The following is a 25,538-nucleotide window of genomic DNA, read 5'->3' as shown; positions in this document are numbered from 1 at the left end:
TGTCCCTACCCTAGGGGTGGAGATATATCCTGGGCATCCCATGCTTACCCCACTAATAATATGTGATATTAAGATGCTGTGAGTACTACTTTTCTAGTATTTACATTTTTAAAAGTAGTAATTAGAAGAGTTACCATTGGAGCTAAGAATTTGTACACAGAAATGAACGAATCAAGAATGAAAAATTCTGGAAACCTGCTTAATCTCCTTCCTACCTCTTTAATGTTTTATATCCAAGATTTATTTCTTTCACAAAGGTTATAAATTAAATTCATCTGTATAGTCACATTTTTATGTAAAATAAAATAGTACCCTCACAATTCCACATATTCTTAAAACTACTAACTTCAGTGCTGTTGATAAGGTTTACTAATAGGCAGTTCACTGACCCTGTGGGATAGGAGCAAAGTCCTTGTTCTCAAACTTGTTATTGTTAAACACATCAATCCAGGTAAGTACAAAAATATTTATTAATAAAAAATACAGTTGTACTTCAATGAGTTGAAAGTTCTAGGAGCTTTTCTGTTGTTGCCATGTCACTAAATTAAGCCCTTGATTTTTCACATTAAGTGGGGAAAGAAAAAAAGCTAAGCACGTTAGTTGAAGCAACTTTTTCCCAATCACAATCACATTATTGATCCTGTGCATAAAAAATTATGTGAGGAGCCACTGAGTGATGGTCTTTGGTTCTGAGAGGTATTCTATAGACTGTTGCTTTGAGGAGGAGTTGCTGTTTTCATTCAACACCTCTGTGTTACACGGTCTTCCTGTGGGGAAAAAAGAAAATAGTTGCTGCTTGAATAGGACTATTCAAGGGTGCAGCTACCATGTTTTAAAACCTGAATGCAGATTTCCTTATGAATTCTAAAGGGACAGTGAAGATAGGGTTTTCTATAAATCAATATTCTGCATTGAAAAGTCCTTTTCCTATACCCTAATGCTTGCTTACTTTTAAATGAACTATAATCCCACCTCAACAAAATGGAGGAAAAGGAAATTAAGGTGGCCTTCATAGTATATCTTATATTCACCTGGAGAGAGTTCTGTTCAGTTGTACACTTGCTGCTGTTTATTGTGTTTATAAACAGATTGGCATATAAAAATCAAAGATTCTCCTGATTACTGCCTAAAATTATGACCGGTTTTCCTCAGATATGCATATATAATTATAAGCATCCTACCTAGAAGGTATAGTAAATGTCCTAGTCAAAAGTATACCTCTGTACAAATACTTAGTAGGTAAGGTATGTTATTCATAGTCTTAAAAGGCTTTTGGATTTTAAGAAAAGAGCCCTTACCTTTGAGAGTTCTTACTTTGATGTGTGGTCTCTCAGTTGTATCATTTTCCTAATAATTAAAATTCTTTAATTTTAACTTTGAAACAATGTTAGAGGCAAAAAAAAAAAAAAAAAACGGTCTTGGCACCCCTATTCCTATTCCCCTTTAGCTGTAAGAAAAGGAGTTCAGGTGCCTGCTCCAAAGTAGGACTAGCTCTCCCTCTCCAAACTCTTAACCTGTCCCATAGCCAAAGAGTTATTTAGGAAAAAGAAGTGTTTTGATTTAAAAACCACCATCTGCTAACTGAAAATAGGATGAGGCATAAACATAATTAAAATTTTAAGCAAAATGGGTGGAAAAAATACTGGGGGAAAAAAAACATTTTTAAAGATTTTATTTTTAAGTAATCTTTACACCCAAGGTGGGGCTCGAACTCACAACCCTGAGATCAATTCACATGCTCCACCAACTGAGCCATCCAGGTGCCCATGAAAAAAGTCATATTAAATAAATACTTAGACAACCATATCAAGCTTTCTCTGTTTTTTCCATACCTTTGTATTAAAAACTTGAGATTTATTCTCAACTTCCAAGGTTTGTGCATCACTATCTGCTCCAACCGTATCCATAATATTGCTTCCACAATTATGTGTGTTATAGCCACTATCCATCTGACAGGGAAGATGAAAAAAAAAAACCAAGGATAACATTGCAAATGAATTCACTTATCCACAAAATCTGAGGAACTTTGATGTTTAAGTAAAATTAAAAATACTTATATAAAATGTATTTCTGAAATTATATATTCATATAAAATATATAACATAAATATAAAATATTTAAGTGAATCACTACATACTTTTTTTTAAAGATTTTATTTATTTATTTATTTGACAGAGAGAGACACAGTGAGAGAGGGAACACAAGCAGGAGGAGTGGGAGAGGGAGAAGCAGGCTTCCCGCGGAGCAGGGAGCCCAATGCGGGGCTCGATCCCAGGACCCTGGGATCATGACCTGAGCCGAAGGCAGACGCTTAACGACTGAGCCACCCAGGTGCCCCTATATACGATTCACAAGTGAACAATACAATGTATTATTTAATATTGATCATACTGAATTAAATTTAAAATACAGAAATATAAGAGGTAGTTCTCTATAGAACTGGTTGTTCTTCAAAGTAGTCACTGTATTACACCATTCCTTTGGATAAAATACGTCTTGTAGTTTCCTTTAGAATCTGAACAAGGCACTATGAACCTGCTTTCCTGTTACTGTGTGATCACACCCAGCAGATAAAAGTGAGGATTATAATCAACTTCTTCCAATTCAAGCTTTACCAAGTTTGTCTCTGAATAGCTTGGTTTTATCTCTAAGTAGGATTTACCTAAAAGGCATGCTATCTTTAAGAGTATTCAAGATAATTCACATTTTTTAAAAGGTCAGTTACATTATACTCACACCCATTGTTGAAATACAAACTTAGTTTCATAATAATACCACATATATAATGGCTCTAGATGTTAGTTCAACTTTTCATTTAATTAATTGTAGCATTCTCTAGGACGTACTGTTGCAAGCCCTAAGTGAAAAAAGGGATTCTGACAAACTTCAGTTTTGGTACATAGAGAATAAATACTTATTGAGGTCCTAAAAAGGTGCCCCGGCCTGTCTGGCACTCTCCATCTTACCATCCTTACTTTGTCCTTACAGCAATCCTATAGACTTCACAGCTGAGGAAGCAGAGGTTCAGAAAGGTGGCCTTTCACAGGGTTGGACAGAATGAGGTGATAAAGAGCTGAGGCTCCCACGCCCCTGTCCATGACACACACTACATCTACCTGCACAGTGCTGAGCACCAAATGACACCAAACCCCGTGAGGGACTCACTCTGCACTTAAACTCTTTCCTGCCAATTAGGGTCAGAGGAAAGGAAAGGACTGTACTTTTGTCTCCATCACAAACAGTAGAATAGCCTAGAAAGTGCATTCTACCATAATCTTCAGAAAAATGTTTCCAGTTTTCAGGGAAGAATGCATATGTGTTCACTACTGGGAGTCATGTTCTATTTGAACAAAAACCCTTGTGACACGTAAAAGAAGAATCTCCCACTATGTTCCAGAGGGAAACACCTGGCTCTGTTACCATTCCACAGCTATTTGATCAAAAACGAATTATCAGATAGCTCCCAGAAAATCTGACAATTACTTTTCCTTTTATCACCAGTGCCAAACAACTGGTTTATACAACTCAACAGTAATGCATAACTGAATATATCAAGGGAAAAGTTAATACAGCAGGGAGCAGGACACAGGAAGAGAAGAATCAATGGGCGGCCCCATAAGATGGCGGCTGACCCCACTGGCTCTCATGTAGACCACTACTTAGGGGGATGCCTACCATGAACCAACCAGACAATATACATCATCTCGTAACTCCTCACAGGCATCGAAATTGGCATCAGCAACATTTTAGAGCTGAGAAAGATGAGGGCTATAAGAGATTAAAAAGTCATGCTCGGCTCACTGTGAAGTGGACCTTGCCTTAAGATCCACGGCCTGTAAATGACAGAATTCTAATTCAAGTTTAGTTCTGAATGCAATGTAGAGCTTCTTCCACCTGGACTACACTACCTATAAATGGTGTTTTTACTGCCAATCATCCTACACACTGTTACTGTATTTTTCTCCCACATAAATCAGATGTGGTCTTTCAGAAACATTCCAGGCTCAGGTTCACGACTGGCAAGCACTGTGGCTTATAATGCAATCCCATGCAACCAGGCCTCAGCACTTCTCGCCCTTCGCTCACCACCTGCATCCGCCTCGTCCTCTGTGCCTCTTGCTTGCCACCTGTCACAGAAGTCTTTGTCGCCCATTACCTAAGGGAGTGTTTAGGAATTGTAAGTATACTCACATGGACTCGACTCACAATGATCAAACTATTATCCTACAATCCTCTTATTATCCCCATTTTAAATAAGAGGGAACAAACTCAAAGAAGCTCTCACTTCCTGAAACTGATAAAACTGAGCTAGGAAATAAACTGAAAGCTGCCGCTTTGCTTTCTCAAGCCCAAGCTCTTTTTTTTTTTTTTTTAAGATTTTATTTATTTGACAGAGAGAGAGACACAGCGAGAGAGGGAACACAAGCAGGGGGAATGGGAGAGGGAGAAGCAGGCTCCCCACCAAGCAGGGAGCCCGATGCGGGGCTCGATCCCAGGACCCCGGGATCGTGACCTGAGCCGAAGGCAGACGCTTAACGACTGAGCCACCCAGGCGCCCTAAGCCCAACCTCCTTAAAGCCATGTTAGCCCCCAGCTACAAATATATGTACCCACATCCATCCCAGCCCCCTACCCTTGTCCCCCTATGAAAATGGAAGGGTTACTTGTGCTAATCCTCCTCCCAGAGCTCTAGATTCTATCCCATCTCGCACACCTCAGTTCCTTCATGTATAAAATGAATCACTATTTTACAGATTTTATTTATTGCATCTGCTGTAAAGCATCATGGGGATTAGATTCTAACTGTAAAATACTTGCCCTGATCTCTGGTATGTGAAAAGGATACATAATTGATACCTATTATTAATAATTATCCTGCCCAATTTTTAGTTTTGTTCTTTTTACTCTTCTCCCTCTCAACTTAAAATATGCTAGTTTCTCCCATCTAAAGTAAAAACAAAGTTAAAAAAGAAACTACAAAAAGATCTTGGACTTTAATGTTCTTCTCTAGCTATGACAACCCTTCCCTTTACAACAAAGGTTCTTCAAAGAGTTATCTACACAGAGTTTTTCAGGACTTCACCTTCTTTACCCTCTTTCCATTCACTTTTCACCACCCCACCTTGAGGCTGCTCACTCACCAAATTACTTCCGTTATTAATTCAACAGCCACTCTTCAAGCCCTCTATTCCTTGCTTTTACTTTAACAGCACTAACTAACCATTCTTTCCTTAAAATGCTCCATGACACTATGCTTTCCTCATGTCCCTCTCTCCCCTCTGGTTGGCCCTTCTGTCTCCTCTGGGGGCTCTGCTTTCTTTACCAAACCCTTGACTTTTCCTCAGGGTTCCAAACACTGATGGGCTCACTGTTCTCACTTCATACAGTCCCTCTGGTTGAACTTACCTATACATTCATTGTTATTATTCCACAAATATTTAACAAGCAGCTATTACACATAAGCTCTGGGATAAACAAAAACATCCATGACTACTCGATAAATGGTCTGAATGGAAACAATGCAAAGTGTACATGGAATTATGAAACCATATAATGAGATCTGGCTTGGCTAGTGTGATCAGGGAGGGCTCCTTTTAGGATGTGATCATTAAGTTGTGAACTAAGAAACGAATAGGAGTTAAACAGGTCAAGTGGGAGAGATAGGAATTCTAAGCAGAGTGCAGAAAGGCTCTTTTTAACAAGAAGGAAGATGGTTATTTAAAACTCTGGAAAGCTAATGTGACTGAAACAAAGAGAATGAAGGGAAACAAAATGAAGCTGACGAGTAAGGCAAAGGTCAGACCACTGGATGCTTTGCCAGCCATGCTACAGATTTTTAAACGAATACCAAAAGCCAAAACAAAGCCCCTCCACCCCCAAAAAGCCTTAGAAGTTAATGATACGCAAACAAAAATGAAATAAAAAATATAGAGGAAAGATTTTTAAAAATTGTAGAATTAAAAGGAAATTCCAGAAAGAAAAGTGAAAGTGAGAGAGGAGAAATCCAAGATATTATTCAAAAAAAGATCCAAGAAGGGAAGGGCATGAGTTTACAGATCGTAAGGCTCTCCTGAGTGCCCAGTAGTATGGACGAAAAGATACCCACGCCAAAGAATCACTGAAATTGCTGAACACTGTTGACAAAGAGAAGATCCTATACATGTCCAGGGGTGGGTAGAAAAAGATCATATACAAAAGATTAAGTATTAAAATGGTTTCAGATCTCTCACCAGCAATAATGAAGTAGAATCAATGAAACAATGCCTTCAAAGTCTGAAGGACAATTATTTCCAAACTTTCATGTGAGAGAATGAAGAATACATGATTAGACATGCAGTATCTAAAAATGTACTCCACCTCACAAAGCTACCAGAAAATGTGTTCCAGTAAAGTGAGAGGTAAACCAGGAAAGACAAGAATGTAATACAGAAAACAGGAGAGAGAACATAGGAGAGGTGAAGGGAATTCCCAGTCTGAAGGGATATTCTGGGATGACAGCTTATACCACACATGGAAGCCAACCAGTCCACAATAAAGCAAGTCAAAAGGCCCTGGGAAAATATGGCTGTCTTCAAGTGGTTAGAAGCTGCCTTTGTGGTAGGAAAATAAGAATGTCTGAAGTTTTTAAACTATTAAATGTTCTACCAAAGGTAAATATTATTATGATACGGCCCAAAGGGTCAAACTGAAGCTGACTGGTAGATATCAGACAGAACCATATTTTAGTTCAATATAAGGAAGAGGCTTGTGATGATAAGAGAAGCCCGAAAATGGATTAGAATACCCCTGCAGACACTCAAGCATAGATTGGATGACAATTTAGTAGTGAAATAGGCTTCCAATTGGTAGTTGAGTTAGATGATTAAAGTGTATTTCAACGAAAGCATTTTGATTCTTCTATAAATGCTCTGGGAAAAAAAAGGCAGTGAGGAAAAAGGAGAGGAAAAGAAGTTAACAATACCTTGAAGGCTAAGTTTGATGTAAGTGCTTTCTCTCTTAGGAACCAAATTTAGAAGCTAACACATATAAAAGTGATTCTAGTGTATTTTTTCTGAACAAAGATCCTAGAAGTCAGGAGAGACAATACAGACTAAAAACATGAGCAGATGATTATATTTAATTTTGGGTCATTTAGAAACCCTCTGTGAGTTTTAAATTTTAGCATTCCAAAACTGACAGCACTAAAACATTATAGGGTGGTGGGAGAATTAAATGAATGACTACATATAAAGTGGCTGAAAAAGCACCTGACACACTGAAACACTGTGTACATGTTAGCTATTACCATGAGTCAGCACAAACTCGGATTCAAGAACGTGAACTCTAAAGCCATACTGCCAGGATTCAAATCTTGGCACCACTGCTTGCTACCAATGGAGGTAATTTACTTAACCTCTCTGACCCTCAGTTTCCTCATCTGTAAAATGAGGATAATAGTTCACCTATTTCACAACAACCCTGTGAAGATTCAATAAATTAACACATGTAAAGTGTTACTCAGAATAATACTCAGAATAATGCCTGGAAAAAGGTAAGAGCTACATAAGTGCTAGATGTTGTTACTATAAAATGGCAGGTAAGAATTGCCTTTCTGACTATTTTAAAGTTCTTTCAAAATTCTCAGCTCAAAGACTATGGCAATTAATGAATGAATGAGAGAGATGAATCCTGAGAAGTTGCCTGACCCTAGCACTCTATAAAAACAGAGCAGCTTAATTTTTCTGCTCTCATCTTTCCCTATTCCAAATAAGTACCAGTGAATGTGAATATTAAATATGTAACATCAGTCCCAATTAAAAGAAACTAACCCTCTTAGTGTCACCATGGATTGATATTTTTAAAAAATATTATATTATATACATACACACACACATACATATAAATTATATTATATAATACTACAGTCCTCACAGTTAACCTATTTTCTTAGTACAATCTCAGAAAAACACAGAATAAGGGACAAAGTAAAGGACTCTAGACTATTAAAATTTCTTACCTGAATGTTACTGTTTTCACAAGGAATGACACTACTTTCTGCAAGAGGTGACATGCATATATGAGAGTTTTCAATACTGAAGGCAATCCCACTCACAAAATCAGTCATGGGCAAACTCCCATTATCAACCGGCTCCTTAATCCAAGTGTTCTCATCTGCTATTTCTATAGGATCAACCATATCCACAGTGTTGTTCTCCTTCTCACTTTCAACATCCTGCAACAGTGCTAACTCTTTCTCAGAAATACTGGATTGATTCTGTGTAATAGACATGGCAGTCACTACCAAATGTGTGCCATGTGCAGAAGTGTCACTGGTCACCTGCCGCAGGTGTACTCCACCCGTGTCCATGGCTGGTGATGAGGAATCTGTGGAAGGAAGATTCACCTGATCTTCTTCATCTTCCCCATGAGCCTCGAGAGCGAAAGGTATCCGAATCAGGGAGGTCCGATACTGAGTACCGCCTGTGCACATCTCGAGTCTCATAGGAGACCAATTCTTAATTGGTGAGCAGCCATCTATATAAGGACTTCTGATACATGGGTTAGTAATTCCATTAGAATTTGTTGTTCCAGCCGAATTATCAGGAGAATGAAAAGTAAACTTCCTTTGTTCTAAAAGATTGGAAGGGAAAAATTCTATCATAAAAACATGCAAATGGAAAAGACATTATTAAGTGTTTTAATGCCAGAAAAATTGGATTTCTGGAACACTGTACTATTTACTGAAGTGAAATTTTGGTGTTACAAACAACAGCACAAATGAATGTGTCTCAGTAAGCAGCATAAGACTCTTCAAAAAGAATTCCTCTGGCATTTCCTTCTAATTAAACAAAATAATTTACTTCCTGAGAATTATTTCCTCATAAACATATTGCTCCTATAGTAATAGTGTTCATATATGAAGAAGATACTGGACAATCAGTCGAGAGCTACAAATTAATAGTTGTACCCAGTAAATGAAAGCAGCTAAAAACCTTGTAAAATACTATAAGCAATGTTAAAAGGCAAGCAAAAAATTGTAAAATAATATTTGCAATAACAAAGAGCTTAACAATGGTAATCAAAACGATAAAAGTGCTTTAAAATATAATACTTTTTATAACTTCACCGGCTTAACAAAAAACAGAAGTTTAAAAAAATGGGCAAGAGCCCATAAACAATCCTCCCAATGGCAAATAAACATATGAAGTGGTCAGCCACATAAATAATAAAAAATATGGAAGTTGAAGCAATAAAAAAGCATTTGTTTAACGAAAACAGTGAAGTACAAACTAAGAATCCCTCCGCCAAAATAAAGGACCAATAAATATCCGGAAAGAGTTCAACACCATCATAATCAAAGATACAAAAATTAAAGCAGTAAGAGACATCTTTGTAATATAACAAATTAAGAAACACCACAAAGAATGGTGATACCAGTGCTTCTATATGGGAGAAACTGACTTTCTTACGTACTACTGACGAAAATTTCAATTGGTACAACCTTTTATAAAGAAAATTTGATAAAATTCATCAAGATCCTTAAAAACATTCACCTCCTTTGACCAAATAATTCCACTTCTGAGAATTTAACCTAAAATACGTACAATATATACACAAAAATAATTATTTTGATAAAAAAATAGAAACAATCTAAATGTTCATCAATGGTTGAAAACAAATGATACATTCATGATCAATGATTCAAAATCATTGTTTCATACAATAATAAAGGATTTGAATGACCTATGAAAATATTCATAATACAGTACTTTGTGAAAAAAGCAGACCACAGAACTACGGTGTGTGCGTGTCTATCTCCAAACAAAAGTACATACGTGTTTATGCAAAAGTACATATACATAAGTAAACACTAACAAAAGTAGTTTTCAGGTTTCCAATTTTATTATGAATAGCTTTTTATTGTAATTTTTTCAAAAGGAGTTAAAATTTTATTCCAGAGAAACTAACATACTGCAAAGAGGAATATGTAAATTTCCACACACTAAATTTACCTTAAAAGTCTTACTGAAACAACCGTATCTTTACAAAATAGGAATATCTGATTACAAAGTCTGAACCTACAGGTCAGAAGGCACACAGAAACCAACTTAACTCTAAAACTGCCATCTTTCTTTGATTCCCTTTACAAGAATGCTTGATATAAATACTGCTAATCAGATGACTGGTGTTTAATACTAGCGTAGAACTTTGTCAAGAATCCAGGTTTTGAAGGTAAATTGTTCCTTTTGTAAAAAAGCCAGTTTTTAAATTTTAGAAGATTAGTGGTCATTTAGAACTCTACAGTTAGAACAAGCTAAAAAAGAACCTCTTTAGTAACAAATGTTGGTAAATATAGAAACTGAAATTAGGTACTTTCTTATGAGACATACCCGAGAGTGGAGTCTTTCCTATCTGAAATGCAATTGGTGAGAAAGTGGGTGAAGAAAGAGGTGAAGGGCTGGTTCTACTTCCCAAGCTGTATTTTTTTGCACTGCCCTGAATAGGGCTGGAAGAAAACTGCCCCTGTGATAAAAATAAATAAAATTATACGGTTCTCTTTCTCAATTTGTTACACCATATGCTATTTATTTTCATCTTCAAAACACGTTTACCAAGTAGGTCATATAAACTTTGGTCATTCACCAAAAGGCAAGGCATCTTGTAACAAGAACAATTAAGACTGTTGGAAAAATTTTGAAATAGAGTATGTTAGTCAAAATAAAGTATAAATGCAGTGCTTAAACACACCATTCTATCTCAGATACGCAGCTGTTTATGAACAACTTTCAATTACATTACTCCATTAATGTCAATCCAGCTGTGGTGTACTGAAAACCTTACACAGCTCGGAAAACAACTCACGCGGAAAGTCCTTGAGACTCATGATTAATCTGGCCGTCCTGGACACCTCTAACTACAAAAATGGAGTCTAACCAAAGCATTCCTGACTAATAACAAAATGTGAACCGGTCTCACCCCTCATGAAATATAAAACCCCAAAGCAACCATTCCTTGCGGACAAAACGAGCCTCGAGACCCATCTCTAGCAAAACTACAGTACACTTTTCATACACTTCTTACCGAACTCGGAGTCTGCACAGGGCTCCTACACCGCACTGGAGATAAATCTATTGAATAAAAAACCTCAAGGGAGGCTTGAGCACCACTGCGAGGACTTCTGGGAGAAGCTGGAGGTAAGGAGTCAGAAATACTCCCATTGCCATCTAAAAACAGCTTTCTTCTGAGGGACGAAGAACTGAGGTTTCCAGGAGACTGATCTGAAAATTCATCAGCTCTAAAATAGTCACCTATATTTATTAACAGAATAAAAGGCAAAGCTAGTCATTTTGAAGAGCAATTACGCTTCAGTTACATGATTTAAAAAAAAAAAAAGCATGTACTATTAGGATTTTGTTCGAAAAGAGGGCAAAGTTTAATTGCATATGTAACGTCTGAAATCTGAAATTATTCCTTCTTTTTTGAGTACTTCAGTGTTAGTGTAGGTAAAATCAATAAGATGTGCTGATGAATAGTTCGTGTCTATAGCAAAATTCATTATGACAAAAATGCTCATCAGGCCAAGTTATAGAAAAAGAAATTTTAGGACGGTTTTCCCACTTCTTTAGAAAGAGACATTGCCACCTATTTCCATTTACAAAAAGCCATCAAAACAAAACCTTCTATCTAAGTTATTAAAGGTTTAAACAAATACGATACTTACCTAATACATTTTCTAAATTAAAATCCACAGGAAGAGACAGCAATGTCTGACAAGCAGCTGGAAGCAAGCAGATAAATAAATACAAACGTGGATAAATCAATGCAAGCATATTACATGCAATTTAGCATGTGCTTCCCAATCAACCATCTCCCCATGATGTTCCAGCCAAATTGAATTATTTCATTTATGCATTCTATTAAAAACATGCCACCCTTCTATAAACAGTTTCCCACACCTTCCAGCTCTGATATAAACCTGTTAACGGTAAGAGTTAACTTCTGGTTGTACTGCTGGCGCTGGAATCAGAAAAGCCAGCCTCTACAGCTGACCCCTGAACAAGATGGATTTAAACTGCATGTGCATGTTTTTCAATATCTACAGTACAGTACTATAAATTTAGTTTCTCTTCCTGAGAATTTTAACGTTTTCTTCTAACTTACTGTAAGAATACACTACATAGTACATGTAACATACAAAATACATGTTAATTGACTATGTTATCAGTAAGGCTTCCAGTCAACAGTAGGCCATTAGCAGTTAATTCTGCAGGAGTAAAAAGTTGTATATGGATTTTTGAGTGCATAGGGGGCTGGTACCCTTAGCCCCCATGTTGTTCAAGGGTCAACTCTATTTGGGGATGGATTTCCTAATTATTCACAAATTTTCAGAAAAATGCTTTCCAAAACCAGAAATTGACTCATGCTTCAAACAACAACAACAACAACAACAACAACACACACACTACTGCTATTTCTAAAACATGGAGGGACATATCTAATTGTTTTTAAAAATTAGCTCTCCATGGGGTGCTTGGGTGGCTCAGTCGTTAAGTGTCTGCCTTCGGCTTAGGTCATGATCCCAGGGTCCTGGGATCGAGTCCCACATCAGGCTCCCTGCTCTGCGGGAAGCTTGCTTCTCCCCCTCCAACTCCCCCTGCTTGTGTTCCCTCTCTCACTGTGTCTCTCTCTGTCAAATAAATTAAAAAAAAAAAAATTAGCTCTCCTATAGCTCATTCATAATTAAACAATTTCAACTCCAGAGTGTTATCACAAAAACTGAATTTAAAATCAAATGTAGTTTAATGTGGAACAGTCTTCATTTCAGAGTATATTTATACTCACCATTGCTTTTCTCAGAATGGATGGTCAGTTTTCTTCCAATTGGAGATTCACTAGTTATATTAATACCTATAAAACATTTTAAGTGTCAAATCTTATATTTTATTTTTTTATTTTAATTTTTTTTAAAGATTTTATTTATTTATTTGACAGAGACACAGTGAGAGAGGGAACACAAGCAGGGGAAGTGGGAGAGGGAGAAGCAGGCTTCACGCGTAGCAGGGAGCCCGATGCGGGGCTCGATCCCAGGACCCTGGGATCATGACCTGAGCTGAAGGCAGACGCTTAACAACTGAGCCACCCAGGCGCCCCTGAAATCTTACATTTTATATTCTCCATTTACTTTATGGGTGACCTTTTCCAGAGTAAAAAAATAAACAAAGTGAAAACTTTCATTTTATAACACTTTTAAAATAAATATCTGCATATATAATAATTTGGCATGTTTCTGTTAGTTTTTTAATTTTGAAGGAGCACAGAGATAAAACTTGAAGGATTACCACAGCAAATAAAGGGGCACCAACTAACAGTTTTTAAGGAAAGTATGGTTACTCTGTATTATGTCAATCTTAAAAGACTGAAGATGCATGGTAGTCAACCTCAAAGTCCTCAAACAGATCCTCTGTTGCTTAATGCTTTTGCAAAATGGGTTATATAAATTGTCTGAATTAAAATGGCAGATCATTTCAACAGAACCTAAAATTTGATAAAACTATGTTCAGTTTCTTTTCATAACAGGAACCAAAAGTAGGGCTGCAAATATTTTTTTTAATTGAAAATTAATGACTACTAAGTTTTGTAACTTGAAAATCCATGAGATAAAAAAACACAAATGAGGGAGAGACGAACCATGAGAGACTATGGACTCTGAAAAACAAACTGAGGGTTCTAAAGGGGAGGGGGGTGGGGGGATGGGTTAGCCTGGTGATGGGTATTAAGGAGGGCACGTTCTGCATGGAGCACTGGGTGTTATACGCAAACAGTGCATCATGGAACACTACATCAAAAACTAATGATGTAATGTATGGTGATTAACATATAATAAAAAAAAGAAAAAAACACGCACAATGACAAAAAAATGACCAATATAAACAAAATAAAAGGAAGGAGAGGCAAGGAGACAAAAAACAAACAAACAAAAAGGCCAGAAAGCTTAAAGAACATTACAGAATAAAGACTAGTAATCTAATAAACTTAAATAAATAGGTGAATGAGTAAGTGGGTGGATGGGTAAATAAAGTCACCTAGTAAATATTGTCAGCATGAGTAAAAAAATAAAAAAGAAAATTCTACGTTTGAATGCTTTCTTTGCTGTAAGCACTGTGACCTTCTATAAAGCAAATGTCATCAAGGTACTCTGCTTCAGAAAACCCTGTAACGTCCTTGGTCTTCAGGCTAGAGTCCATAGACCTTAGCATCGTAGAAAGCCCTTTAAAACCTTGTCTGTCTCTAGCACAGTTGCCCTCCAACTAAACACTATTTATTTGAGCACCTAAAAAAAACCAGGTTCTCTCTCACGTTTAGGTATTTCTCATACTATTCTGACTTTTCTCCCTCATTTGCTGAGTCTGGCTAATTAGGTCTCAGCTTAAATTATCTTCTACCAGGATGCCTTCCCTGACCTCCTTAGATCAGAAAGACACCGAATGCAGCACTATTATGCTTTTCAACTCTATTGCAAGTGTTTCCTTGGTTGCTTCCCCCAGAAGGACTTCTTAAATAAACTTAGAACACAATCAAAGGAGAAAAAAAAAATTGATGGATTTGATTACATCAAAATTAGAATTTCTGTGCAACCAAAGACATCAAGAACAAAAACAGCATACATATGACAGGATGGGAGATGGTATATGAAATGTTTAGAACCAATATAACTTTGTTAAACAAGGTGTCTTAGAAATTACCAAGAAAAAAAAACTCCAATAAAAATATAGCCAATAAATTATAAATAGGTATTTTACAAGAAAGGAAATTTCAAAGACCATTAGTATATAAAGAAACGAAAATTTTAACAATCATTTAGAATGTGAAACAACCCATTAGGAATGACAAACATTTTTTATCAGATAAAGGGCTAGTATCCAAAATCTGTAAAGAACTTATCAAACTCAACATCCAAAAGCAATAAATCCAGTCAAGAAATGGGCAGAAGACATAAACAGACATTTCTTTTTTTTTTAAAGATTTTATTTATTTATTTTAGAGAGAGAGAATGAGAGATAGAGAGCACGAGAGGGAAGAGGGTCAGAGGGAGAAGCAGACTCCCTGCCTAGCAGGGAGCCCGATGTGGGACTCGATCACGGGACTCCAGGATCATGACCTGAGCCGAAGGCAGTCGCTTAACCAACTGAGCCACCCAGGTGCCCATGAACAGACATTTCTTCAAAGAGGATATACAAATGGCCAACAGACACATGAAAAAATGCTCAACATCACTCATCATCAGGGCAATACAAATCAAAACCACAATGAGATACCACCTCACACCAGTCAAAGTGGCTAAAATTAACAAGTCAGGAAACGACAGATGTTGGTGAGGATGTGGAGAAAGGGTAACCCTCCTACACTGTTGGTGGGAATGCAAGCTGGGGCAGCCACTCTGGAAAACAGGATGGAGGTTCCTCAAAAAGTTAAAAATAGAGCTACCCTACAACCCAGCAATGGTACTACTAGGTATTTATTCCAAAGATACAAATGTAGTGATCCGAAGGGGCACCTGCACACCAATGTTTATAGCAGCAATGTCCACAATAGCCAAACTATGGAAAGAGTCCAGATGTCCATCAACAGATGAATGGATAAAGAAGATGTGGTGTATATATATACAATGGAATATCACTCAGCCATCAAAAAAATGAAATCTTGCCATTTGCAACGACATGGATGGAACCAGAGGGTATTATGCTAAGTGAAATAAGTCAATCAGAGAAAGACAATTATCATACATTATCACTCATATGTGGAATTTAAGAAACAAAACAGAGGAGCATAGAGGAAGGGAGGAAAAAATAAAACAAGACAAAATTACAAAATCAGAGGAGACAAACCAAAAGGGACTCTTAATCAGAAGAGACAAACTGAGGGTCGCTGGAGGGGAAGTGGGTAGGGGGGGTGAGGTAACTGGGTGTTGGGCATTAAAGAGGGCATGTGATGTAATGAGCCTCGGTGTTATATACAACAGATGAATGACGGAACTCTCTCTTTTTTAAGATTTTATTTATTTATTTGACAGAAAGAGATATAGCGAGAGCAGAAACACCAGCAGGGGGAGTGGGAGAGGGGGAAGCAGGCTTCCCGCGGAGCAGGGAGCCCGATGTGGGGCTTGATCCCAGGATCCTGGGATCATGACCTGAGCCAAAGGTAGATGCTTAATGACTAAGCCACCCAGGTGCCCCTGAACTGTACCTCTGATACTAACAATACCCTATATGTTAATTAACTGAATGTAAATAAAATTAAATTTAAAAAAAAAAGGAAAGGCAAACATTTGAAAGGTGGATAATGCCAAGTGCTGGCAGGGATGTGGGGACACAGGAATCCTAGGCACTGCTGGTGGTCATGTAGACTGTGCAGTCATTCTGGAGAAGGGGGCCACTGCATAGTCAAAACAGGTAAACACACAGTCTATACGCTAGCAATTCTCAGCCTATGTGTATATTCCAAAGAAATTCTCACTCAAGTCCATAAATAAAAACACATGAGGATATTCATTGAAGTACCTTGCTGCACAAGTATTAAAAATAGTAAAAGTTAACAGTATAAGCCAATGTGAATAAACAAAACCATTTTTGCCTGTGCCCACCTGTAAAAAGACCATATAAGAAGGTTGATTCACCTTGTCAAAAATCAACATGAAGAGTTAGGGGGAAAAAAACTAGTGTCTATGAAAATGTCACCCTGGACAGAAATTTTAGAGCTGGGAGAGACAACTATGTAGTTCACCTCCTTTATTTTATAAATAAAAAGCTGAGGTCTAAAGAGACCGAATAATTTGATCAAGATCACCCTGTAGGTTTATACTAGCAGGAGGTCTCCAGCTCAGGTCTCCACCCACTACTGCATGCTACCTTCAGTTTGTCACGGCTGAGTATACAGACTCCAACTGAAAACGTCTAGTTGTGACTCCAGGTTCTACCACTTTTATCCTCTTTGTAATCCTGAACAAGTGCTGTAAGCTTTCTAAAACTAGGTTTTCTCATCAAATGAGGCCAATAATAGTACCTCCCTCAGGTGAGCTGTTGTAAGGAATTACTGAAAGCACTTAGCACTGTCTGGCACATGGAGAGTGCTCAATCCATTTTACCTATTATTGTGTTTTTGATAAAGGATGGAACAGTCCTTCTTATACTGAGGGCATAATTAATGAACGCTATATAGAAGAGTAGGCAATTTCACTGAAATGAGCCTATATATACAAGTGATTCTCGAACATGGCTCATAACTCAAAGGACAGTGAGAGCGAATAAAAGATAACCATTTCCTGAAGGCAGAAAAATAAAAGATTACTGGTTTGTCCTTCAATTTCCTTATTAATTTTGCATATAATCAGCTATATAATACTGCCCTAGAGGTCAAGTGTCCATACTTCCTCTACCTTTATAAGAAATCAGCAAATTAGCAAAAAGCAAAGCAATTTAAGAATTTCATTTTAAATTTTAACCTTGAAAATTAGGCAGAAATTACCAGCAACTCAGTTCTTGATTCAATACCAACTATTTCTGCATCAATGGATCCTCTATAACCATAACTGATATTCACAACGGTCATGAGGAAGTTTAATTCAGAACAAAATGGCCAAAAATAAGAATTCAGTACATTTTAGTCACATTTTCAATTGTAAACTCTAAACAGCTTTTTTGCCGTTGACACACGTTACATTAGTTTTATGTGCACAACATAGTGATCTGACAACTCTACACAACTCTGTATGTTATGCTCTGTTTACAAGTATAGCTACCATCGGTCACCACACAGCGCTATTACAACATCACTGACTATATTCTCTATGCTGTGCCTTTTATTCTCATGACTTGTTCATTCCTTACCTGGAAACCTGACCCTTAAAAGGTTAAATCGTCCAGTATCCAGAAATCTAACATGTATCAAGCTCCTACCAAAGCAGATAAGCTGACACTTCACTATATATTGCTTTATATTCACTGAGTTTTATGATTCTATAATTTAATAATTTTTATTCATATGATTTTTAGTACACTCACATTTACTGGAATGATACTCTGAAAGCTGTTTCCCTTCATGATCAGTCCAGGGAGAGGGTACAATGACATCTTTTGTGAAAAACTAGAAAAATTAAAGTCATACAATTAGGTATAATTCCCCCCCCAATACAAACAAGTACCCATGTTATTTTCAAATAATCATCAAACATGTTACATAGACTTTATAGTTAGTTACATTTAAAAATTTTAATACTTAAAAGCACAAATGACTAAAGGTAAAATAGAAGAAATGTAAAGTACATATAAAGAGAAATGTTAATACTTCAGCCACTAAAATTTAAAACTTGCAAATTAATCTAAGGGCATTAATCATAGAAATACTTTTAATTCCTCCCAATTTTTTGGGGGGGGGAGGGTGCAGATGACAAAAGGGAGGAAGAATAAGGAAGAAATAAATGGAAATAGATGTATACAAGTAAGCTAGTATGAATGGTGTGCTGGCACAGGCTTATCCTGGCTCTCAAGACCGAATTAAATTTTCTGGAATTTTGTGCATCAGTTGTTAAAGCCAATGTTAAAAACTTGTAAACTTACAAATAAATATATAAAACAGAAAGGTAACAAAAGCCCCAACTCATGACTCGCTAATTATTGGGCACTCCCCAGTATCGGTGCTCCTGAGATTGATCATGTCTTCTGCATCAGCATGGTGGCCCTCCCACACACACTACTCTCCCACTTGCCCTCCTTTTACCATCCGGTAACATCACAGCAGTAACTTGAAACTGGCCATGGCTGGAGTACTTACATTAGAGAAAACAGCAGTCACTAAAAACCGTGCTCCTCCCGCACCCAGAGGGCCAGCTGTTAAACATTTACAGTACACCACTGGCCAGTACACTCAAATGGAGATAAGAGCATTTGGATACAGGTCTTTCCTTTTTTCATTCCAGATATAAAATAAAGTCTAATACGGGATTTTTCCCTTCCCTCTCTCTGTTTTGGGACGAATTCAAAACATTTACTTTTCTTTCTTTCTTTCCTTTTAAAGACTTTTCTTTTCTTAAGTAATCTCTACATCCAATGTGGGGCTCAAACTCACAATTCTGAGATCAAGAGTCTTAGTCTTACGTTGTAAGGACTGAAGCAGCCAGGCATCCCCAAAACATTTTCTTTATATTTTGCTATACATATGGTAAAGAACAATTTCCTCGACATGAGGAAAGATGTAAAAAAAAAAAAAGAGGGGGAGGGGGCAGGAATTACGGTAAGTATAATTTCCAGAAAAAATATAAAGGACCCACCAACTAACGAAGCAACGTATTTAGTTCACTCAAAATGAAAAACACATAAATCCAAATTAACAAGATGAAATTTTTTAAGTGATAATACAAATTAAGGAGCTGAATAATAACCAGTATTGCAGACATGAGAAAACAGCAAGTGTCATAATGTGGCCAGGAGTAAAAATTGCTATCACCTTTTGGGAGGGCAGCATGGCAAAATTAACCAAAACTGAAAACACAAAGCCTCTGACTTAGCAAGTATGTTGCAATTACATAAAGATATATGTACAAGTGTGTTCACTGAAGCATTATTTGTGACAGAAAAACACCAAACACAACCTAAATATCTATCAGTAGGGGCTGAGTTAGGTTATGACACATTCATAAAAGGAATCCTATGCTGTTACTAAAAATCAGTATGTGCTAATAAAAAAATCTAAGAAACATTATTAAGCAAAAAAGCAAGATGCAAAACAATATGAGAATGGTGATCCTATTTGTTAAAGGTCATTTGCTGTTATATACATAAAATTAATCTGAAAGTATAAATGTCACATAGTTATTTTTAGGAAGATGGGAAACAAGCAGCTCTTCATTTTCATTTTATAATTTTTCTTTGAAGTCCAAATTTTGTTTTGTTTTGACTATCTGCATGTATTTATTCTTTCAAAAATTTATACATTTGAAAATATTTCATTTGTTTCTGATATATTAACTTGTTTCTGATACACTGACCCTAATTTTCGCTCCGACCTCATCTTCTTAAATTTTCTGCTGAATTTCCCTTTAAAACTGAGGATTCTAAAGGGAAAGCATATTTTCTATTTTTAGTATATGTGCTGCTGAAGTGAGCACAAGCATATTTTCTAAAATGTTGGGAAAGGGGAGCCAGTCTGGAGAATATTCAACTGTGGTGGAATCAAGTGATTGGATCAGAATGAGAATTCTGAAGTTACTACATAAAGAAGTATAATGTCTGGGAGGAGTAAAGTACATGCAATGGTTTTTGAAGAAATATGCTGTATCTGAAACACAAGAAGACAATACCAACACTAGAAAAATAAGTGTAGGAGGGGCCAGAGCATCACTTAATCTCTACACAGCATAGCTGAAGTCTTCTGGGGTGCAGAAGAGCCAAATGTAGCTAAGGAATAGAGGTGGGTAGAGGGGGGCTAGCGAGGGAAAAAGGAAAAAGAGATGTTGCCATGACATAAAGACTCTCTGGGAAATAACTAGATAGATAACCCTGGCTTGCACTCTAAGAGGAGATCATCAAACAAAGCTGCAAAAAGTGAAAAACGTAGTTTATTATTTTTATTTAAAAAAAACCCTACATTTGTAATCTACTTTTTTCTATGTTTTAGTAAGGTATTTTATTTCAAAAATTCAGAGCATTAACAATAGACGATAAAACCATTGCCAATGCCAATCTAGATTTTCAAGGTCTGAAAATATTCAACTTTCTCTACATAAACTCAAAGTTGAAACAGAAGTTTGTACTCATTGGTACGCTGAAGGCACAAGGAAGACAAACTGGCTAGGCCCTGAGAATGAAAAGATAAATGAAGTACAATATTGGCCAAAAAAAGAATGTAGTCTAGGGGAGAGAAGCACTAAACCAGTCATTACAGTATCATAAGAGCACTATGACAGGCACCGGCGTAGCGGAACAACACTGGTCTTACGGGAGCACAGAGGGGCGCCAGACACAGCCGGGGACAGGCCAGATTGGTGGCGATGGGGGATAGTAAAGGATTTGAAGGAAGTCATCCTAAAAGGGGTGACTGGCGCGCAGAGTTGATGCTTAACTGGCTTATGATCAGTAACGGTTTTAAGTTACCTCTTCAATGGCTTTTTGTCTTTTGTCTTCCACATCTTTATCTATTCTATACAGAGATAAAGAAGAAACATAACCATGCCATTACTTCAGCTGATTGAACATTTAAAATAATAAGCTTTCAAAGAAATAATTTCCTCCTGTTGAAAACTGGCAAATGTTAGGCTCATTTTAAGAGAAAAATTGATGTCTTAGCACATTTAGTAAATGACAGCATTTAGGTATTTGGCATTGTGCTGGTAGGCTTACTTCCCTCTTTTCCGTTCAGTTTGAATGGAACAGTATTTTCTGTTCAAGGGCTTACGTTGATATTAATTTTTAAATTACTATTAACAACATAAAGTAATTTGAATAAACTTTGTCCTTTAACCATCATAAATTAAGAAGTATTTCATTCCACAGGAATCTAAAAATTGTCCAGATTCTCTTTCTTCTGTTATAGCAAGCTTATCATAGCTATAATTTTAGAATCAACTTACTCTGAAATAGAAGAAACTATCATCCTTACAGTTCTGAACAAAGAAGCAAAAATATTAATTATGAAATAAAATAATGACAATATAGAATTCTGTCCAAATGATTTTTTTTCACTTTGATACAATATGCAATTACAGCAACACAAATTCATCAGCTACAGGTTTAACACAAAATGTCGGGTCTCGAGCACAAGGCATAGACTTGCCAAGGACTAAGCAGCTAGCCTTAGAGGACCACTTTAATCTGTCCCAAGGGAGAGTATTTGCTTTCTGTTAATAAATTGGTAAAACACTTCTTTTTACAACAATTTAAATGACTGTCTCTCAAAATTTTTCACGTATATTATTTGTGGCTTTAACAAACCTTATATAAAAATGTACGTTTCACAAATTAAAATCAAGTGAATTTTTCAAGTAAGGGAACGATAAGAAAATAGACTACAATGATAATCCACATATCTCAGTTTCAACAATAGCCATTCTGGGGACAAATAACTCAGTTCTCTTTATCTTCTCATGCACATAAGCCAGGTCAAAATGACAGTGCATAATAATAACAGCATATAGTATTTAGTAAGCTCTGATTTAATATCACCTCATTCAGAAACATTTTCTGCTTCATCAGAGGGCCTTTAAGAACCTGAAATATTCAGGCAATTGCTAGAAGCAGTGAATTGCTTAGTTTAGGCAAATATTGTAGAACCTAATCAAGGAAGGTTCTCAGAAGTCATACAGAACAGAGTATCCTGACCACTACACCAAAGAACACCAGCATGATGCATGTAGGTTACAGGAATATCCTGAACGGATCCTGAGTAGGGGATCTTTACCTATAAGTATATTCAACCTTTGGAGTTTCCTATCTCTCTTCACTTAAGAACATGTTATTATACTTAAATACAAAAAAGGAAAACTTACCGAGAATGACTTAAGTATAAAGCTTGACGATGAATGTCTTCTGGGTCTATTTCTACAGGATTTATTACAGCTAGTTGATCAATAGACCATCTAAATTTCCCTGGAGTCTTAACAAAAGAAAGTGAACCTATGAGTAAAAGCAAACTAAAATAGTTCATCAAAATTCTAACCAATGTCAGCTTCAAAAATAATGTGAATGGTTATAATGCAAAAGTATTTCAAAGCTTGTATTTTAAAATTTGGCTTTACCACTAAATTAAATGGCAAATGGTAATCAAATCACACTAAATCAACTGACTGGACTATATTTTAAAATATCCAAATCTTCCATCTGGGTGATTTTTAAAATTGCATAATAATGGGGAAAAAATCACAGTAGAGTAATAAAGGTATAGAAATTCCATAATTAATACTCATCAGTGATGCAACATACCCACATAAAGGTAAAAATCTCTTACTAGAGTTATCAGAGGTCTTTACTTTCACTAAGAATGAACTGAAATGAAATGAAGTCCTAACTACAAAATTGCCTGCAAAAGCTCATAAAATAGTTCATCCTTAAAATAATTATGAATGGTAATCACTGCTGCTTTTCTGCATTCAACTATCCAACTGAACCAAAAATTTACCCAAATCCTAATCTGTAATTCCGAATGCATTTTTGACGAAATCAGGCTTAAAAATCCAACATCCCACACATTCTGGCTTTGAGGATTAAGTTGCAGCTAATCTCTTATTTATTCTAGATTAACAGAGAACTAAAATTTAATACAGTTCAATCAAAAATCATGAGGTCAGATTTACAACTCAATATAAACTGCATAACTGTAAAACTTTACTTGCTCGTAGTTTTAGTGGATATGAAGTATAGCATAAACAGCAATGTACTTTGCCATTTTTCTAGGTAATTTACTAGGTTAAAAGATCATACTTCAAAAGAACTCCAGTGTAGCAAATAAAAGTAAAAATAAGCTAAAGCGATAAAGTCTTCCCTAATCTCCAAAACAGCACTTTCCTTTCCATATCACCCTTAATCACCTTAGCCACTAATAGCACATATATTGTTTTGAAGTTGCTAGATTAGTTATGAGTTTTCCTTTAGAGTAGATGTTGGCTTCTTTTTATACAATCTGCAAGCTAAAAATGGTTGGAAAATTTTTTAAATTATTATTTTATGACATGTGAAAATTACATGAAATTCCAATGTCCATAAAGAAAGCTTTATTGAAACACAGCCATGTTTCATTGTTTACATATTGCCTATGGCTGCTTTTGTGATACAAGGCAGAGGTGACTAGTTCTAACAGCAACAAGGTGACCTGCAAAGCCTGAAATATTTACTGTCTGGCCCTTGACAGAAAAAGTTTGCTGACTCCTGCATCAGAATACAAGCTCCTTGACAGTTTGTGTCTAATGACCCTGACTTCTTCTCTATGCCTAGTACTTTATCTAACACAGCAGCATTCAGATAGATTTGCTGAATAAATGAGAATAGATAATTAGATGATACAGTGTCTCCTCGAATACAGTATTAGTAAATATGTCATCAATCATAGTATCTAGCTACACCCAGTTGCAGGAAGCCAACACATTATCCACTGAAAGAAAAAAAAGAGAAATTTTAACTAAAAAAAAACTACCTAACTTATTTTTAGCCCAATCACTACACTATAGTGAACATTACAACTAAAAAAGCACATTCCAGGCATATGTGCTCCAGGATAAATTTCTCCCTTCTAAAGAAAGATGTGTACATTTAAAATAATTTGTATATACTAGTCAAGAATAACTTACTGGTAATTTCGCTGATTTAAAAACAGAAGGACTGGAGAGAGTTTGTTCATGGAGATTAGAATAATCACCAGGACTTTCGAAAGGATTCAAAACCGGGATCCTTCCTGGAGTTTCCGGTGTTATTTGCATTCTTGATTCTTTGACATCTCCCATAGCACAGAGAGAAAACTAAAAAAAAAAAATAAGTATGAAAAATAACACCACAAAGTTCCACATTCATTTTGACAACTAAAATGTATTCAACAAACATATTTCGCAAAAAGAACTCAAAATCTAACGCTCTTGGGTCTTTTTTTTTTTTTTACAGTTTACAATGAGGCATCACATATATTTTCTAAAGTGATCCTCCAAATAACCTTTAAAGCTAGAGAGATACGGTATTAGTGATAATCATTTTGCAGAAGATTTCGGCTCAGAGAAGTTAAGTGGCACATAAGTAGCAATCAATCACATATGAATGAGTTCAGGTCCGCTTTCGGGCAACTAAACGTTATAGCAGACACAAAACTCCCTTCAACTAAAAGACTTCTACCTATAGTTTCCTTATTCATTATTTCAAGTCTCTAAAGACTCTGAACATCCTTCGGATATCCCAGCAATTGCCTATTAAACTACAGTTGCTAAACAACAATTATTTGTAGCAAGCAAATACGTGACGACGAAGCTTGTGCACGGGTGTCTTTCTTCCACTTTAGCCCCCCTCAAAGAAGTATGACTGATTAGGACTAGGAAATTAACCGCCTCCTTTGGTTGCCTCTCCTCAAACATCCTCCTTTTCGCCAAGAAGCCCAGGGAAGAAGGCCAGACTGCATTACTTTCAGTCAAAGGGGGATACGACTAGGGAGAAAGAATCTACTTCTTGAAAGGCTGAAGCAGCTGGCTTTCCCTGGGTGAACTGCAGAGGTGGACACTCCCGCCAGTGTCACTCCCAACCCTACACGATCACTGCTTGGCGCCCCCCCCACCCCGTCGCACCTAGTCCCTCGCTGCGCCCATTCACCCCGGGCACAGTGGGCAGGTGGGTCGGGAGAAAGGAAAAGTGAGCTCTCCAATTCAAGACAGGAGGAAAGGCCAGGGACTACAAAGAACGTACCTAGTGGTGTGCATAAAAAGGAAGCCCCCCCAATAGGCGACTCCAGGGCGCTCCCGAGGGGCCAGGTCAGCTCCCACGACAGGCATAGACTCTTTAACTCCCCGCTTCCGCGCTGTCTTAGGCCAACCAGGGCAC

At 36.8% G+C, this 25,538-nt stretch overlaps 1 protein-coding gene across 3 annotated transcripts; it reads right to left on the bottom strand.

The window, feature by feature from the left end:
* Nucleotides 1-195: 195 nt before the first annotated feature.
* BORA (BORA aurora kinase A activator) lies at nucleotides 196-25,488 on the bottom strand. Of its 3 annotated transcripts, none has more exons than XM_028106093.2 (12): nucleotides 25,404-25,488; nucleotides 24,311-24,478; nucleotides 22,517-22,623; nucleotides 21,126-21,171; nucleotides 18,039-18,120; nucleotides 12,823-12,888; nucleotides 11,702-11,758; nucleotides 11,062-11,288; nucleotides 10,371-10,503; nucleotides 7,997-8,610; nucleotides 1,833-1,949; nucleotides 196-767 (listed from the first exon to the last, which is right to left on the bottom strand). In XM_028106093.2, the coding sequence occupies exons 2-12, from the start codon at nucleotides 24,461-24,463 to the stop codon at nucleotides 741-743; spliced, it is 1,629 nt and encodes a 542-aa protein (XP_027961894.1). In that variant the 5' UTR covers nucleotides 24,464-24,478; nucleotides 25,404-25,488; the 3' UTR covers nucleotides 196-740. The 3 variants fall into 3 exon arrangements, with proteins under 3 accessions (XP_027961894.1, XP_087877982.1, XP_087877981.1); XM_088021856.1 differs by having other exon boundaries at nucleotides 8,384-8,610; XM_088021855.1 differs by lacking the exon at nucleotides 12,823-12,888.
* Between the last annotated feature and the right edge of the window lie 50 nt (nucleotides 25,489-25,538).

This window comes from Eumetopias jubatus, unplaced genomic scaffold (assembly GCF_037043125.1).
Source record: "Eumetopias jubatus isolate StellerSeaLion01/CBP00866 unplaced genomic scaffold, mEumJub1_p1.0 scaffold_3, whole genome shotgun sequence".
Classification (NCBI taxonomy): Eukaryota; Metazoa; Chordata; class Mammalia; order Carnivora; family Otariidae; genus Eumetopias; species Eumetopias jubatus.
This window is presented reverse-complemented; position numbering and strand designations above follow the sequence as displayed.

What these genes read in the sequence shown, in the direction of transcription:
- BORA (XM_028106093.2), bottom strand. Translation starts at nt 24,463, where the DNA reads ATGGGAGATGTCAAAGAATCAAGAATGCAAATAACACCGGAAACTCCA. An exon ending in TAATTTAGAAAATGTATTAG is followed by an intron (nt 11,289 to 11,701) that starts GTAAGTATCGTA and finishes TAATAAATATAG; the next exon opens with GTGACTATTTTAGAGCTGAT. An exon ending in CTCAAGTTTTTAATACAAAG is followed by an intron (nt 768 to 1,832) that starts GTATGGAAAAAA and finishes TTTTCCCCACAG; the next exon opens with GAAGACCGTGTAACACAGAG.